The sequence below is a fragment of the Hyperolius riggenbachi genome, chromosome 6 (assembly GCF_040937935.1).
Source record: "Hyperolius riggenbachi isolate aHypRig1 chromosome 6, aHypRig1.pri, whole genome shotgun sequence".
NCBI classification, from domain to species: Eukaryota; Metazoa; Chordata; class Amphibia; order Anura; family Hyperoliidae; genus Hyperolius; species Hyperolius riggenbachi.
In genome coordinates this window covers 293,127,475-293,146,515 of record NC_090651.1, presented here as the reverse complement: position 1 = coordinate 293,146,515, position 19,041 = coordinate 293,127,475, and the positions used below count along the sequence as shown (strand labels likewise).

At 46.8% G+C, this 19,041-nt stretch overlaps 1 protein-coding gene across 1 annotated transcript in view; it reads left to right on the top strand.

Annotated features, from left to right (window-relative positions):
• The window catches only part of LOC137521605 (sulfotransferase 2B1-like), a 40,446-nt gene that overhangs the window by 7,119 nt on the left and 14,286 nt on the right, over nt 1–19,041 (top strand). Inside the window, exons 2-3 of the mRNA XM_068241069.1 lie at nt 7,624–7,766; nt 9,971–10,179. Coding sequence (XP_068097170.1) covers nt 7,628–7,766; nt 9,971–10,179 — 348 coding nt within the window. The 5' untranslated portion in view covers nt 7,624–7,627. The remainder of the gene's footprint in view (nt 1–7,623; nt 7,767–9,970; nt 10,180–19,041) is intronic.

Sequence of the window (19,041 nt, the reverse complement as noted above, 5' to 3'; positions counted from 1 at the left end):
GTGCAGACATAAGGGATAGTGACATGCAGAAAGAGGCAGGACCGGATTTACCATAAGGCACTGTAGGCAGGTGCCTACAGATGTCTGATGATGGAAAGGCGGCTCACACCCCTCTCTTAGCGCCTGCCTTCTTCCCTATGCAGAGTCCAGAGCAGAGCATAAATGAGAGTTTACTCATCCAGCTCTTGACATTCCGTTCAGTTTGGGGCACCTCTTATCTATTTAATACTGAGGGTACCTCTGGCTACCTAATGCTAAGGGGTACCATAACCACGCATAAGGGAAGTAAGGGAGAAATGACAGCTGGGCCAGCCAGAACACATGCAATGTGGTTCAGTGGAGTTTGTAACTTCATGGAGGCTGAAGTCTGGGGTGCCAGCACATCTGTGCCTATAGGCTCCTGTGATGTAAATCCAGGCATGGGAAGAGGCCCTACAATCATGGCATCCCTGTTTGCTACCTATAGCTTTCATCTTTAAAGTGATCCAGGGGCTGAAGCTCAGGATCAAAATCAGAGCCATACAGTGGGATGCAAAAGTTTGGGCAACCTTGTTAATTGTCATGATTTTCCTGTATAAATTGTTCGTTGTTACTTTAAAAAATGCCAGTTAAAGGGATACTGTAGGGGGGTCGGGGGGAAATGAGTTGAACTTACCCGGGGCTTCTAATGGTCCCCCGCAGACATCCTGTGCCCGCGCAGCCGCTCACTGATGCTCCGGCCCCGCCTCCGGTTCACTTCTGTAATTTCTGACTTTAAAGTCAGAAAACCCCTGCGCCTGCGTTGCCGTGTCCTCGCTTCCCCTGATGTCACCAGGAGCGTACTGCGCAGGCACAGACCATACTGGGTTTGTGCTATACACTCCTGGTGACATCAGCGGGAACAAAGACATGGCAACGCAGGCGCAGGGGTTTTCTGACTTTAAAGTCGGAAATTCCAGAAGTGAGCCAGAGGCGGGGCCGGAGCATCGGTGAGTGGCTGCGCGGGCACAGGATGTCTGCGGGGGACCATTACAAGCCACGGGTAAGTTCAACTCATTTTCCCCCGACCCCCCTAGAGTATTCCTTTAACCTCCCTGGCGTTCTATTAAAGATCGCCAGGGGGCAGCGCAGCGCAGCGCTATTTTTTATTTTAATTTTTTTCATTCATGTAGCTAGCCTAGCGCTAGCTACATGATGGCCCCCTCCCTTCCGCATCCCTCCCACCCCTCCGATCGCCGCCGGCGCTGTAAGCCATAAGGAAATCCCGTTCTGAAACGGGATTTCCTTTAGGGCTTCCCCTGTCGCCATGGCGACGCACGTCGTGACGTCATCTACGTCAGCAACGTCGTGATGTCACAGGGAGACCCGATCCACCCCTCAGCGCTGCCTGGCACTGATTGGCCAGGCAGCGCACGGGGTCTCGCCTGGGGGGCCCTGCATCGCGGCGGGCGGCGGCGGATCGGCGGCGGGCAGCGGCGATCAGGTGAGACACGCAGCAAGCAAAGTGTTTAAAAAAATATTCAAATCGGCCCAGCGGGGCCTGAGCGGCGACCTCCGGCGGTAAAGGACGTATTAAGTCGTTCATACCGCTAAGGAGGTTAAATATATCATATAGGAGACACACACACACAGTGATATTTGAGAAGTGAAATGAAGTTTATTAGGTTTACAGAAAGTGTGCAATAATTGTTTAAACAAAATTAGGCAAGTGCATAAATTTGGGCACCACAAAAAAGAAATGAAATCAATATTTAATAGATCCTCCTTTTGCAGAAATTACAGCCTCTAAACGCTTCCTGTAGGTTCCAACGAGAGTCTAGATTATGGTTGAAGGTATTTTGGACCATTGCTCTTTACAAAACATCTCTAGTTCATTCAGGTTTGATGGCTTCCGAGCATGGACAGCTCTCTTTAACTCACACCACAGATTTTCAATTATACAGTGGTTTGCAAAAGTATTCAGCCCAATTGAAGTTTTCCACATTTTGTCATATTACTGCCACAAACATGAATCAATTTTATTGGAATTTCACGTGAAAGACCAATACAAAGTGGTGTACACGTGAGAAATGGAACTAAAATCATACATGGTTCCAAACATTTTTTACAAATAAATAAATGCAAAGTGTTGTGTGCGTAATTATTCAGCCCCCTTTGGTCTGAGTGCACTCAGTTGCCCATAGACATTGCCTGATGAGTGCTAATGACTAAATAGAGTGCACCTGTGTGTAATCTAATGTCAGTACAAATACAGCTGCTCAGTGATGGCCTCCGAGGTTGTCTAAGAGAATATTGGAAGCAACAACACCATGAAGTCCAAAGAACACACCAGACAGGTCAGGGATAACGTTATTGAGAAATTTAAAGCAGGCTTAGGCTACAAAAAGAACTCCAAATCCTTGAAGATCCCACGGAGCACTGTTCAAGTGATCATTCAGAAATAGAAGGAGTATGGCACAACTGTAAACCTACCAAGACAAGGCCGTCTACCCAAACTCACAGGCCGAACAAGGAATATCGCTGATCAGAAATGCAGTCAAGAGGCACATGGTGACTCTGGACGAGCTGCAGAGATCTACAGCTCAGGTGGGGGAATGTGTCCATAGGACAACTATTAGTCGTCCACTGCACAAAGTTGGCCATTATGGAACAGTTAACAGAAAAGCATAAGAAGTCCCGTTTGCAGTTTGCCACAAGCCATGTGGGGGACACAGCAAACATGTATGGGAGGTGCTCTGGTTAGATGAGACCAAAATGGAACTTTTTGGCCAAAATGCAAAACGCTGTTTGTGGTGGAAAACTAACACTCCACATCACTCTGTACACACCATTCCAACTGTCAAATATGGTGGTGGCAGCATCATGCTCTGGGGGTGCTTCTCTTCAGCAGGGACAGGGAAGCTGGGCAGAGTTGATGGGAAGATAGATGGAGCCAAATACTGGGCAATCTTGGAAGAAAACCTCTTGGAGTCTGCAAAAGACTTGAGACTGGGGCAGAGGTTCACCTTCCAGCAGGACAGTGACCCTAAACATAAAGCCAGGGCAACAATGGAATGGTTTAAAACAAAACATATCCATGTGTTAGAATGGCCCAGTCAAAGTCCAGATCTAAATCCAATCCAGAATCTGTGGCAAGTTCGGAAAACTGTTGTTCACAAATGCTGTCTATCTAATCTGACTGAGCTGGAGCTGTTTTGCAAAGAAGAATGGGCAAGGATTTCAGTCTCTAGATGTGCTGTCAGCTGTAATTGCAGCAAAAGGTGGTTCTACAAAGTATTGACTCAGGGGGCTGAATAATTACGCACACCCCACTTTGCAGTTATTATTTTTTTTTTTTAATGTTTGGAATCATGTATGATTTTTGTTCCTCTTCTCACATGTTCACCACTTTGTATTGGTCCTTCACGTGGAATTCCAATAAAATTGATGCATGTTTGTGGCAGTAATATTATTAAATGTGGAAAACTTTAATACTTTTGCAAACCACTGTATTCAGGTCTGGGGACTGAGATGGCCATTACAGAACATTGTACTTGTTCCTCTGCAGTCTGCATGAATGCCTTAGTGGATTTTGAGCAGTGTTTAGGGTCGTTGTCTTGTTGAAAGACCTAGCCCCAGCGCAGCTTCAGCTTTTTCACTGATTCCTGGACATTGGTCTCCAGAATCTGCTGATACTGAGTGGAATCCATATGTCCCTAAACTTTGACAAGATTCCCAGTCTATGCACTGGCCACACAACCCCTCAGCATGATGGAACCACCACCATATTTCACTGTAGGTAGCAGGTGTTTTTCTTGGAATGCTGTGTTCTTTTTCCTCCATGCATAACGCCCCTTGTTATTCCCAAATAACTCAATTTTTGTTTCATCAGTCCACAGCACCTTATTCCAAAATGAAGCTGGCTTGTCCAAATGTGCTTTAGCATACCTCAAGCGGCTCTGTTTGCGCTGTGGGCAGCGAAAAGGCTTCCTCTGCATCATTCTTGCATAAAGCATCTCCTTGTGTAAAGTGTGCCAAATGGTTAAACAATGCACAGTGACTCCATGTCACTCCATAGGTCTTTGGTGCTGGTCTGTGGGTTGACTCTGACTGTTCTCAGCATTCAATGCTGTTTATTCAAGATTTTTCTTGGTCTGCCACTTCAAGCCTTACCTTGAACTGAGCCTGTGGTCTTCCATTTCTTTAATATTTTCCCAACTGTAGAAACAGACAGCTGAAATCTATGAGACAGCTTTTTGTATCTTTCCCCTAAACCATGATGGTGAACAATCTTTGTCTTCAGGTCATTTGAGAGTGGTTGCTACTCTGTTGCTACTCTTCAGAGAAAATTAAAAGAGTAGGAAAACTTACAATTGACCCCCTTAAATACTCTTTCTCATAATTGGATTTACCTGTTTATGTAGGTCAGGGGTCACTGAGCTTACAATGCCAATTTGAGTTTCAATAATTAGTTCTACAGTTTTGGAATGCACCTGCCTAATTTTAGTTATACAATTATTGCACACTTTCTGTAACTCCAATAAACTTAATTTCACTTCTCAAATATCACTGTGTGTGTCTCCTTTATGATATATTTAACTGACATTTTTTATCGTAATAACCAACGATTTATACAGGAAAATCATGACAATTAATCTGGTTGCCCAAACTTTCACATCCCACTGTACCTTAAAAGAGGGAAGCCTCAGGATCCTATTAACCTACCTGGCGGTAAGCCCGAGCTGAGCTCGGGCTATGCCGCGCAGGAGGATTTCTGGTGGGGCGATTCGCCCCATTCAAAGTGCTGTGCGCGCAGCCAGTACTTTGCTAGCCGCGCGCACAGCTCGATCGCCGCCGCTCTGCGGCGATCGCCCGCACGCAGCGGCGGAAGAGGGCCCCCCCCCCGCCAGAGCCCTGCGCTGCCCGGACCAATGAGTTCCGGGCAGCGCTATGGGCTGGATCGAGTGCGCATGACGTCAGGACGTCGGCTGACGTCCATGACGTCATGCCGATCGTCGCCATGGCGACAGGAGAAGCCAAACAGGGGAACGCGTTATATACGCGCTCCCCTGTTTGCTATTGATGCCGGCGACAATCGCACTAGAGGGCCACATGCGCCCTCTAGTGGTGTTTCATGTAGCTACCACTCTGGTAGCTTTACATGAAACAAAAAAAATAAATAAAAAAAAAAGCATTTTTGCCCATTTTTAAAAATAAAATAACCGCCAGGGAGGTTAAAGCTTCCCTCGCTGATTTGAAGCCCCCCATGCAGCTCTTCCATCTGAAATGCACTAACCGTGCAAACCGGCCCGCACATGGGCTCCCTCATACTGTGCATGCATGGGCGGGCTAAGTAGGCTATTGCACAGCCCCACTGGAGGAAAAATAGCTGTGTGGCCCCGATATGATTAGTAACTAAGCATTGTCTCTAATGTTTGGGGGGGGGGGGCTTAGCGACGGGGAACATCAGAGCAGAGTGGGAAGCCTCGATAGGATGCTGAGGCTTCCCTCTCTCTAGGTAAGTATCTAATTTTGTACCCAAGCTTTGGCTCCGGTGCTCTTTAACGGTTGCCTTGCAAGGTGGGGTGCCAACAAATTACTCTATCTTCTACCCGTAGCAAAACACTGAAACCAGTGCAGGTGGAAATGGACACTGTTTGCTGATCTATACTAGTTTGCAAATGAATGGTTTGTAGAATGAAGAGGATCTCATGTTATCATCTGACTTTTTAACAATAAAGCACCCAGTCACTGGGTCTTAGACCAATTTCTAAGTGTTATTTGGGAACTACACACCCCGTTAAAAGGTGGGAGTGCAAAATATACTGTACGTGCAAACATCTATTGCCCAATTGACAACAAAATACAGTATTTATAGTTAAATAAATAACGAAGATCCACTCACTCAGGGATGGGTAATTTATTAGCTGTGTTATATTTGATTAATATTATTATTTATTTATAAAGCGCCAACATATTCCGTGGCTCTGTACAATGTAAGAAAACAAACAAGGGATACATAATGATACAGACAATGATATACATCAAATATGAACACTGGTACAAAATACAGACCTGGTGATTACAATAGCAAATTGAACATGATGACTAAAATGTATAAATGTATAACAGAGTGCAAGCAATTAAAATAACATTCCATGACACAAAAGAGTGAGAGCCCTGCCCTTGTGAGCTTACAAGCTAAAGGAATGGGGTGGAAACAAAAGGTGGGGAAAGTATACAGTATATGTACAGGCAGTGCGTGATTTAGTGAGGACTGGAGTAAATGTAGATGCGAGGTTGAAGGGTGCATGGCCTAAGCTAGAGAATATGCTTGTCGGAAAAGGTGGGTTTTGAGGGAGCGTTTAAAGATTTCAAAGTTGGTAGAGTGGTGGATGTGCTGTGGAAGGGCATTCCAGAGGAGGGGTAAGGCATGTGAGAAGTCTTGTACTGGTGAATGTGAGGAGGTAATTGTAGAAGAGGATAAAAGAAGCTCATGTGCAGATCTGAGATTGCGGTTGGGTTGATATCTGGAAACTAGTGAGGAGATGTACAGGGGAGAGAGATTGTGGAGAGCTTTGTAGGTTAGGGTTAAGAGTTAGAACTGGATCCTTTGGTTGATTGGTAGCCAGTGAAGAGCTTGACAGAGAGGAGCAGCAGAAGAAGAGCGAGAGGAGAGATGAATGAGTCGAGCAGCAGAGTTCAGTACAGATTGGATCGGTGCTAGTCGGTTAGTTGGAAGTCCACCAAGCAGTATATTGCAATAGTCCAAACGAGATATAATAAGCGCATGTACTAACATTTTGGTTGTGTCATGAGAGAGAAAAAGACGGCACATTTTGTAAATTTACATTTTTTTTAACAAACTATACAGAACCAAAATAATAATAGTCCAGTAGTTGGATATCAGTGTAACTTTCCCAAATATTTTTGCATGGAACACACTGCATCATTGTTTTATTATTAGACTGGCTGGGTTTTGAATGCTGACTTCCTGTGCTAATGTCAAATAGTGCATGGTTGGCCAAGCTTCTTCCAGGTCCCATTATCACCCATGGGGGATAGTCAGGAAGGAAGGAGCTAGAAAGTTGCACCAGTCATTCTTTTCCTATAAGCACATTGTTAACCCTGGCTGCCTATTTTCTCTCTGCACTTCACAGGAGACGGAGGAAGGGTGGAGTTAAGTTATAACAGTATGCAGAGGAAGAACCTCCCACTCTCCAGACTGCTCTGTACTTTGTGCACAGATTGCTGTGTCATGTGGCTGGCTTCTTCAAAGGAAGTAACTCTGAATTATATATACAAATTGTGTGAGTGATGACGTAGTGCCCTATTCATCCCTGCTAACATTGAAAAATCTTGCTGGGCAAACTAGAGCTGTAAGACTATTGCTATATATTTTTTGTAAATACTATGATTTAACGTTAGTATATGTAATATGTAAGAAATGAATGGCGTGCACACCGTATAGACTTGCTATATGTTCCTTGGCCACCTGGAATTCCTATGAAGAATTAGTGCAACAACAAAAGAATCCAGCACCATCATGAATATTATGATTTTATTGGAACACTACTGTCATATGTACAACATTTCATGTCCTTTTTTAAGTTGTGACAGTCTGTGTTAGACTATTTAATGTAATGTTTAATTTTTTTTCCTCAGGATAATGGCGGCTGGATACGTAGAATATGAGGGTATAAGAGTACCTGGTGAGGGTTACCATACGCTGGAAAGCTTAACATTTGCCACCAAAGAGTTTCAAGTACGTGATGACGATGTTTTCAATGTAACGTTTCCCAAGTCAGGTAAGATCTTGCTCCTTCGCAGTTAAAGAATTATCACATCTAAAAGTATTGACTCAACGCTTGTTACTTAAAGCAGAATATAACCCTGCATTTCAACTTTGCTCTAAAACATTATTTACAGCATATTATATGCAACCAGCAATTTTTTCTTACTAGACCAGCATTGGAAGGGTTACACATAGAGCTTTAAAGTTCCTTGGATAGAAATGCAGACGCATCCAAAGTTTAGATGTATACATTTAAATAAACACAATGTAACAAGCGGTGCATGTTACACACTCTCTGGCTGTCCTCCAGCTCCTGCACAGTCAGAGAAAGTGAGTCACAATCCACACTTGTTACATTGTGTTTACATAAATGTATCCATCTAAACTTCGGATGCCTCTACATTTCTATCCAAGGAACTTTAAAGCTCTGTGTGTAATCCTTCCAATGCTGGTCTAGTAAAAAAAAATGCTGGTTGCATATAATATGCTGTAAATAATGTTTTAGAGCAAAGTTGAAATACAGGGTTATATTCCGCTTTAAAGGATACCAGAGCTGAAAAATAAAACAATAACCAAAAACACTAATAATAATTTTTTGCCTTTTCGCAAAATTGAAAATGCCATATTATATGTGCAAATGCCTTTGGCAATAATTTGCAGGCAACACTAAAAATAATCAAGAACAGTGACAGAAAGCATTTAATGACTGTAAGCAACAGAAACTGGGTGTAAGAAAAAAAAAAGTAAACCAGCCACCAAAAGAATTTCTTTGTATTTACCCCAGTGTCATCTTTGGAGGTAAGTCATATCTTCCTTTTCATATTTTATGTGCTTTTAACAAAGTTTCAGTCATGTTGAGCACCTCTTATCCCCGCATGTGCTTCACACCCTCCATTTGAAATGATTTTGGTCCCCAATAGCCTAGCTTACAGCTGGTACCCACTAACAACTTTTTCTAGAGAGCCACCACACCAGGAACATCTGTGATCATCTGAATGGAGATGATGTCAAATTCTCTGCCTGCTTTGGTTGGTTGCCCTTTCTGCAACCTTTTCTGTGAGTGCTACTCCTTCTTCTACTCTCTTTGTTGTGATGTACTGCACCATTTAGTCTCCTGCTGTCTCTGAGCATTTTTGAAGGTGTTGTGTTACTCCACCCAAGCTAAAATAATGTTTGTCATTAGTTTTGTCAAAATGTGGTCAATATTGTCAACTCTACTGCCTTCCAGAGGTTTTTCTGCCTCTAAATGCCTGCTGGAAAGTATATAACGCTTCAAACAAACTGGGCTTTCCTGCTGTGCACACTGCAAGTTTTCACCAGGGAGTCAACCAGTCCACACCAGATCCACCAAGGGTGCAAGGATACACAATCCTAGAACAAAGATGACCGGGTCTCCACCAGGATTTTTGCAACAACTGCAAATTTATTAAAGCATCACAGCAAAAATGGTGGCACTTGATAAAGGCCTGTCGGCTGAAACGTTATGCATTTTTGCTGTGATGCCTAACCTCCCTGGCGGTAAGCCCGGGAGGTTAGCACGGGCTATGCCGCCGGGAGGCACCGCTCAGGCCCCGCTGGGCCGATTTGCATAATTTTTTTTTTGCTGCACGCAGCTAGCACTTTGCTAGCTGCGTGCAGTGCCCGATCGCCACCGCTACCCGCCGATCCGCCACTAAACGCGTCGCCGCAGCCGCCCCCCCCAGACCCCGTGCGCTGCCTGGCCAATCAGTGCCAGGCAGCGCCGTGGGGTGGATCGGAGTCCCCTTTGACGTCACGACGTCGATGACGTCGGTGACGTCATCCCGCCCCGTCGCCATGGCGACGGGGGAAGCCCTCCAGGAGATCCCGTTCTTTGGACGGGATCTCCTGATCTCTAATCGCCGGCGGCGATCGGAGGGGCTGGGGGGATGCCGCTGAGCAGCGGCTATCATGTAGCGAGACCTCGTCTCGCTACATGAAAAAAAAAAAAAGTTAAAAAAAAAAACGTATTTGCTGCCCCCTGGCGGATTTTGCCAAACCGCCAGGAGGGTTAAATAAATTACCAATTAAATCCAGGTGGAGACCCGGTCAAGGATATAACACTCCTAAGGAATGCAAAACGTTTAAGGCAATTTGTAAGAAGAGGATGTTGAGGGCTCCATGTGCAAAACCTCTCTACAAAGGCAACCTGACCTATTCTGCCCACTCATTTGTAATGTTTTCTTTATTTCACTATAGGAACTACATGGATGCAAGAAATACTATCTCTTATCTACAGCAATGGAGATCCTACAACGATAAAAACAGAGTTTAGCTGGGATCGAGTACCGTGGATTGAACAGCATAGAGGTCGTAGTGATCTGGAGCACAGACCATCTCCACGACTTATCACAACTCACCTCCCTCGGTATTTGATTCCACCATCATTCAACAACACCAAGGCCAAGGTAGGTTGAAAGTATCATTGTTCGGGGTCGCAAGAGAAGAAATGATTATTGCAATAGTCAAACTCTGTTATTAGTTCCAAAGTTCATGCAGGTGTAGAGGAATAAAAATCTAGGAGTGTAGGCATCAAAGATGCCATTATGAAGTCACAATAAACTCATTGTGAGCAACAGTAAAGTCCTCTTCATTGTGCACAGTCTACTTTCCGTAAAAAATGTCATATGATATGATTTTAGAACATCATATTTCATAGGAGAACAGCAATAGTAGACTTCTGACTCTGTTGTGGGGGGAAGGGAGGTCTGGTGGCGAGGGATGCTCATTTATATTCCGTGGAATTGAAATTTCCACATTTCTGATCGGAATTCTGAAATTGGAAATGGAAAACAGAATTCTGCGATAATCCGATTAACCACAAATTGGTAATTTTAGTCCAATCACAGAACTCGGAAGCAATGGTCTAATCAGACACTGCTAAATTTTTCAGCAAAATTTAAATGTTAGACCAATCACAAGACTGATTATGCATTTTTGCAATTTCTGTTTTTCTGATTTCCATGTTTCTGATTTTTCTTTAATTTTTTACATTCTCTGATGCAAAACAATGACTAAATAAATGCTCTTTGAAAATCAGAAATGATAAAAATAAGAAATCGGAAAATCGGAATAATGAAAAATTGGAAATCAGCATTTCCGACCATCTCTACTGGTGGCAAAGCAGGTCATTTTTGCACTCGCAGCCCGCAGCACAGTCTGGGCACCGTTATAGTTATAATGTTATTGCTACGCGACTGGGTAGGTGTTTTATTTTTGCAAAAACTAATAAGAAAATAATATCCACATTTTTACTTATCATTGACAGTGCAGTGCATAATTTAAAGTGAACCTCCGGACTAAAAATCTACTCAGCAGAACTGAAAAGGCTTGGTGTTTCTTTAACAGTTTCACAGCATCAGAACTTTGTTTTGCTTACCAAAGCATAATTTTTAGCTGCATTTTTAGCTAAGCTCCACCCATCAAAGAAAACTGCTCGAGCTTTTTATCTCTGATGCTGTGCAAAGCATGATGGGATATGTTGTTATTCACGTTGCCTAGCAACTGGGAGGGGTGATCAGCACTAGTGTTGGGCGAACATCTAGATGTTCGGGTTCGGGCCGAACAGGCCGAACATGGCCGCGATGTTCGGGTGTTCGACCCGAACTCCGAACATAATGGAAGTCAATGGGGACCCGAACTTTTGTGGTTTGTAAAGCCTCCTTACATGCTACATACCCCAAATTTACAGGGTATGTGCACCTTGGGAGTGGGTACAAGAGGAAAAAAAATTAGCAAAAAGAGCTTATAGTTTTTGAGAAAATCGATTTTAAAGTTTCAAAGGGAAAACTGTCTTTTAAATGCGGGAAATGTCTGTTTTCTTTGCACAGGTAACATGTTTTTTGTCGGCATGCAGTCATAAATGTAATACATATAAGAGGTTCCAGGAAAAAGGACCGGTAACGCTAACCCAGCAGCAGCACACGTGATGGAACAGGAGGAGGCGCAGGAGGAGAAGGCCACGCTTTGTGAGACACAACAACCCAGGCCTTGCATGAGGGCAAGAAGCGTGCGGATAGCATGCTTTGTACCGCCATGCAGTCATAAATGTAATAAAGATAAGTGGTTCAATAAACAGGGACCACGCGGCAACGCTAACCCAGCAGCAGCAGACGTGATGGAACAGGAGCAGGCGCAGGAGGAGAAGGCCACGCTTTGTGAGACACAACAACCCAGGCCTTGCATGAGGGCAAGAAGCGTGCGGATAGCATGCTTTGTACCGCCATGCAGTCATAAATGTAATAAAGATAAGTGGTTCAATAAACAGGGACCACGCGGCAACGCTAACCCAGCAGCAGCAGACGTGATGGAACAGGAGCAGGCGCAGGAGGAGAAGGCCACGCTTTGTGAGACACAACAACCCAGGCCTTGCATGAGGGCAAGAAGCGTGCGGATAGCATGCTTTGTACCGCCATGCAGTCATAAATGTAATAAAGATAAGTGGTTCAATAAACAGGGACCACGCGGCAACGCTAACCCAGCAGCAGCAGACGTGATGGAACAGGAGCAGGCGCAGGAGGAGAAGGCCACGCTTTGTGAGACACAACAACCCAGGCCTTGCATGAGGGCAAGAAGCGTGCGGATAGCATGCTTTGTACCGCCATGCAGTCATAAATGTAATAAAGATAAGTGGTTCAATAAACAGGGACCACGCGGCAACGCTAACCCAGCAGCAGCAGACGTGATGGAACAGGAGCAGGCGCAGGAGGAGAAGGCCACGGTTTTTGAGACACAACAACCTAGGCCTTGCATGAGGACAAAAAGCGTGCGGATATAGCAGCAATGCTTTTTGCCGCCATGCAGTCATAAATGTAATACAGATGAGAGGTTCAATAAACAGGGACCGGAAATGCTACATCATCCCAGATGTTCATTGGTCATGTTACTTGGTTGGGGTCCTGGAGTGTTGCGTAGTCATTTCCAATCCAGGATTGATTCATTTTAATTTGAGTCAGACGGTCTGCATTTTCTGTGGAGAGGCGGATACGCCGATCTGTGACGATGCCTCCGGCAGCACTGAAACAACGTTCCGACATAACGCTGGCTGCCGGGCAAGCCAGCACCTCTATTGCGTACATTGCCAGTTCGTGCCAGGTGTCTAGCTTCGATACCCAATAGTTGAAGGGTGCAGATGGATTGTTCGACACAGCTACGTCATCTGACATGTAGTCCTTGACCATCTTCTCCAGGCGATCGGTGTTGGAGGTGGATCTGCACGCTTGCTGTTCAGTGGGCTGCTGCTGCATGGGTGTCAGAAAATTTTCCCACTCCAAGGACACTGCCGATACCATTCCCTTTTGGGCACTAGCTGCGGCTTGCGTTGTTTGCTGCCCTCCTGGTCGTCCTGGGTTTGCGGAAGTCAGTCTGTCTGCGTACAACTGGCTAGAGGAGGGGGAGGATGTCAATCTCCTCTCTAAAGTCTCCACAAGGGCCTGCTGGTATTCTTCCATTTTGACCTGTCTGACTCTTTCTTCAAGCAGTTTTGGAACATTGTGTTTGTACCGTGGATCCAGAAGGGTATAAACCCAGTAATTGGTGTTGTCCAGAATGCGCACAATGCGTGGGTCACGTTCAATGCAGTCTAGCATGAATTGAGCCATGTGTGCCAGAGTCCTACCAGAATCCTCATCATCCTCTTGTGAGCGTTGTGATAGTTGTTGTGATGCATCATAGTCTTCACCTTCCTCCTGGTCTGCTTCTGCTGACCATTCGCGTTGAATTGTGGAAGTCCAACGTGCACCGCTCTGGCCCTTGTCAGTGGTGGCATGAAATTCCTGCTCCAACTCCAGCTGTTCCTCCTCCTCTTCTTCGTCATAGCTGCTGGGGCCAGCGTTCCCTGAGGCGGATGGCCTGATGTTGGTACCATCACGCTGATCGTTTTCTCCTTCAGATTCCCCCAGTTGCATCATGACAGCTGTTTCCTTGATTTTCAACATTGACCTCTTCAGTAAACACAGCAGTGGTATGGTAATGCTGACTGAAGAGTTGTCACTGCTCACAAGCAACGTGGATTGCTCAAAATTTTGGAGGACTTGGCAGAGGTCCAACATGTTGGCCCAATCGGATCCACAGAAGCTTGGCAGCTGTCCGGATGCGCCTCGGTACTGCGCCGTCATGTACTGGACCACTGCACTCTTCTGCTCACAAAAGCGTGCTAGCATGTGCAGCGTAGAATTCCAGCGCGTAGGGACATCACACAGCAAGCGATGGTGGGGGAGATTGAAGCGCTCCTGCATCTTGGCGAGTGCCCCCGAAGCAGTACTGGAATTTCTACAATGTTTGGCCACTCGACGCACCTTCAACAGAAGATCGGCCACGCCTGGGTATGTCCTCAGGAACCGCTGAACTACTAGGTTCATCACGTGCGCCAGGCAAGGGATGTGTGTCAGCTTAGCCAACCTTAAAGCGCGAATGAGATTACTCCCATTATCACACACAACCATGCCCGGTTTCAAGTCCAGCGGTGCCAGCCACAAATCCGTCTGTTCCTTTATTCCCTTCCAAATTTCCTCCCCTGTGTGCTGCTTATCCCCAAGGCAGATCAGCTTCAGCAACGCTTGCTGACGCATGCCAACAGCTGTGCTGCACTGCTTCCACGATCCTACTGCTGCTGGGTTAGCGTTTCCGGATGAGGTACAGCTTTGAGATGCGTTGGAGGAGAAGGAGTCAGAGAGGTAGGTGCTGCTGTTGTTATCCAGTGGGAGGGACGGCGGTGAAGCTGTTTGCGGCGTGGGCAACACCCGCGCCGTAGCAGGTGAGGAATCGCTGCCAGGCTCCATAAGGTTCACCCAGTGCGCGGTAAGGGAGATGTATCGACCCTGGCCGAACGCACTCGTCCAAGTGTCAGTGGTGAGGTGAACCTTGCAGGCAACGGCATTCTTCAAGCTTCGGGTTATTTTGCTGACCACGTGCTCATGCAACTCAGGCACTGCAGAGCGCACAAAGTGGTAGCGGCTGGGAACCACGTAACGTGGGATGGCCACTGACATCATGCCCTTGAAGCTGTTTGTCTCCACCACTCGATATGGCAGCATTTCGCAGGCCAGAAGCTTGGCTATGCTGGCTGTTACTGCCACGGCCCGGGGGTCATTTGCTGGCAATTTCCTCTTGCGCTCAAACATCTCCGACACAGACAACTGAACCGTAGCGCTGCACACGGAAGGGCTGTTGGTTGTTGTGTTTGATGAACACTGGGAGACCTCAAGAGCACTACTCCGGAAAGTGACAGTGTCAGCGTCGTCTGATGTTTGTGAATGTTGTGAACCACGCAATGGCTGGGCTACTGCTGCTGCTGAGGCGGGTCTGGTGGTGAGTCTGGTGAACCCAAGGGAGGCAGTGTTGCTGGTACCCTGTCCTGCCGCGTTTGCCCACAGAGTGGGATGTTTGGATAGCATGTGGCGGCTCATGCTGGTGGTGGAGAGGTTGTTAATACTTTTCCCCCTGCTCAGGCGAGTCTTGCACACCTTGCAAATCGCCATGGTAACATCCTCAGTGCAGTCTTCAAAGAAAGCCCAGACTTTGGAGCACCTGCCTCCTTGCTGGCGATTTCTGTTTCCTCCTCTTTTGCCTCTCACTCTAACTTCCACGCTTGTGGTGCCTGAAATTGCGCGCCGCCTACCTTGTGGCACAAGGCGAACTCGTGCAGCAGTGGGTTCTTCAACAGACTCATCTGTGCTGCTGCTACGACGGCGATGTTCTCGTTCACAAATAAAATCTGGGTCTCTGTCCACATTGTCCATACCCTCCTCTTCCATCTCCTCAAACTCGTCATATGTCATTGTGGGGGGCCGCCGCCGTGGAGTAGAGCTCCCCAGAACAACCTCTGCGCAGCTCACTCCAACGTCGTCTTCCAGATCTTGTCGGCCGACCTCCTGCAATTGCAACCCCTCCTGCCCAACTTGCTCTGGGATTTGGGTTTCCGAGTCCTCCTCGGACTCGCCTTGTATTTCAGTGCGCGGTGCATTTCCCACAGTTAATGGTTGTGAATCCGGGCACAACATTTCTGGCTGTTCCTCCATTGACCTTTCATAGGTGGAAGTTTGTTGGGCTGGGAATAGCTCCTGCGAATACCCCATTGTGTCCTGAGGTAATTCATAGGACTGGTTATCTGGCAGTTGTGTGCGTGGTGTCGCTGCCGGTTGTGTCAGCTTTGTGCCCACTGGCTCCTTGTAACTGGCTGAGGACTCGGACCTCGTGCGTGATGTGCTGGTGCTGCTTAACCCACTGCTGGACGCTTGAGAGGTCATCCAAGTAATTATCTGGTCCTGTTCTTTTGGATTTGTGAGGGTTGTTGTCCTGGACAACATGGGCGGTATTGAGTGGGTTTTCTTGGGTGCTCCCCTGTGGCCTGTACGTGAACCGTCAGGGGAAACACCTCTTCCCTTGCCCCTTCCTCTTTCACCGGATTTCTTCCTCATTTCACTTATCCTTACAGTACACGCTGACTGGCAGCAGTACAGTGGCAGTACAGAAATGCTATACAGTACCACTATTCCCAGCAGCGACACAGAGCACAATGCTATACAGTGGCGGGTGAGCGGTGTACTACTGTTCCCAGGCCCAGCAGACACAGAGTGGAAGTAAACACAATGCTATATAGTCTGGCTGAGCGGTGTACACAGAGTGGCAGTACACACAATGCTATATAGTCTGGCTAAGCCGTGTACACAGAGTGTCAGAAAACACAATGCTATATATAGCGTGGCTGAGCGAGGTGCACAGTGGCAGTACACACAATGCTATATTAGTCAGGCTAAGCCGTGTACACAGAGTGTCAGAAAGCACAATGCTATATATAGCGTGGCTGAGCGAGGTGCACAGTGGCAGTACACACAATGCTTTATAGTCAGGCTGAGCCGTGTACACAGAGTGTCAGTAAACAATGGTATATAGTCTGGCTGAGCGGTGTACACAGAGTGTCAGTAAACAACGGTATATAGTCTGGCTGAGCGGTGTACACAGAGTGGCAGTAAACACAATGCTATATATAGCGTGGCTGAGCGAGGTGCACAGTGGCATTACACACAATGCTATATTAGTCAGGCTAAGCCGTGTACACAGAGTGTCAGAAAACACAATGCTATATATAGCGTGGCTGAGCGAGGTGCACAGTGGCAGTACACACAATGCTATATAGTCAGGCTAAGCCGTGTACACAGAGTGTCAGAAAACACAATGCTATATATAGCGTGGCTGAGCGAGGTGCACAGTGGCAGTACACACAATGCTATATTAGTCAGGCTAAGCCGTGTACACAGAGTGTCAGAAAACACAATGCTATATATATAGCGTGGCTGAGCGAGGTGCACAGTGGCAGTACACACAATGCTATATATAGCGTGGCTGAGCGAGGTGCACAGTGGCAGTACACACAATGCTATATATAGCGTGGCTGAGCGAGGTGCACAGTGGCAGTACACACAATGCTATATATAGCGTGGCTGAGCGAGGTGCACAGTGGCAGTACACACAATGCTATATTAGTCAGGCTAAGCCGTGTACACAGAGTGTCAGAAAACACAATGCTATATATATAGCGTGGCTGAGCGAGGTGCACAGTGGCAGTACACACAATGCTATATATAGCGTGGCTGAGCGAGGTGCACAGTGGCAGTACACACAATGCTATATATAGCGTGGCTGAGCGAGGTGCACAGTGGCAGTACACACAATGCAATATTAGTCAGGCTAAGCCGTGTACACAGAGTGTCAGAAAACACAATGCTATATATATAGCGTGGCTGAGCGAGGTGCACAGTGGCAGTACACACAATGCTATATATAGCGTGGCTGAGCGAGGTGCACAGTGGCAGTACACACAATGCTATATATAGCGTGGCTGAGCGAGGTGCACAGTGGCAGTACACACAATGCTATATATAGCGTGGCTGAGCGAGGTGCACAGTGGCAGTACACACAATGCTATATTAGTCAGGCTAAGCCGTGTACACAGAGTGTCAGAAAACACAATGCTATATATATAGCGTGGCTGAGCGAGGTGCACAGTGGCAGTACACACAATGCTATATATAGCGTGGCTGAGCGAGGTGCACAGTGGCAGTACACACAATGCTATATATAGCGTGGCTGAGCGAGGTGCACAGTGGCAGTACACACAATGCTATATTAGTCAGGCTAAGCCGTGTACACAGAGTGTCAGAAAACACAATGCTATATATATAGCGTGGCTGAGCGAGGTACACAGTGGCAGTAAACAATGCTATATATAGTGTGGCTGAGCGAGCGGTGTACTACTGTTCCCAGCAGCGACACACAATGACTGGGGGGGACCCTGGCTAGCGTGGCTGGAGAGCGAACTACCCTGCCTGCCTACCCAAAGCTAAACCCACAGACAAATGACGGAGATATGACGTGGTTCGGGTATTTATTTACCCGAACCACGTGACCGTTCGGCCAATCAGAGCGCGTTCGGGCCCGAACCACGTGACCCGTTCGGCCAATCACAGCGCTAGCCGAACGTTCGGGGAACGTTCGGCCATGCGCTCTTAGTTCGGCCATGTGGCCGAACGGTTTGGCCGAGCACCGTCAGGTGTTCGGCCGAACTCGAACATCACCCGAACAGGGTGATGTTCTGCAGAACCCGAACAGTGGCGAACACTGTTCGCCCAACACTAATCAGCACACAGGACAGTTGGAACTGTGTCTCATGCTCCCTGTCACCTCCTTTCAACCAAAAAGATGGCTGCCCTTATGAAATCAAACATTTGCGTGTTCTTTTAAAACAGGGTTAGTAAGAGATTATATTACCTATCTATTTTAATTAACATAACTAATGTAGCCTAATGACAGTATGTTTGTTTAGGCTGAAGTTCCTCTTTAACATCCACAGAGTATATGATGCAACAAATTTGTTAACAGTGAAGCAGGTGGAAACAAGTAATCAGTAGATTAACCTCTTGCCGACCACCTAATGCAGATTGGCTGTGGCAGAGAGGCTCTGTTGTTTCTTCACGCTACCATATGGTGTCATCTCGCGAGGAGTGGGATTTGATGGGAGCTCGCACGAGCGTGAGCTCGCGTCACTGTAAATAGAGAACCCCAGCGATCAGTTTTCCAGCTGGTCCTCAAGTGGTTAACCACTTAAGGACCAGGGGATTTTCTTCTGATCGGTGCAGCGTGGACTCTCCAGCCCGCAGCAGCGATCAGGAAATAGCCAGGGCGATCAGACTTCCCCCCTTTTTTCCCCCTTTTTTCCCACTAGGGGGATGTCCTGCTGGGGGGGTCTGATCGCCGCCGGCTACCCGCACTTT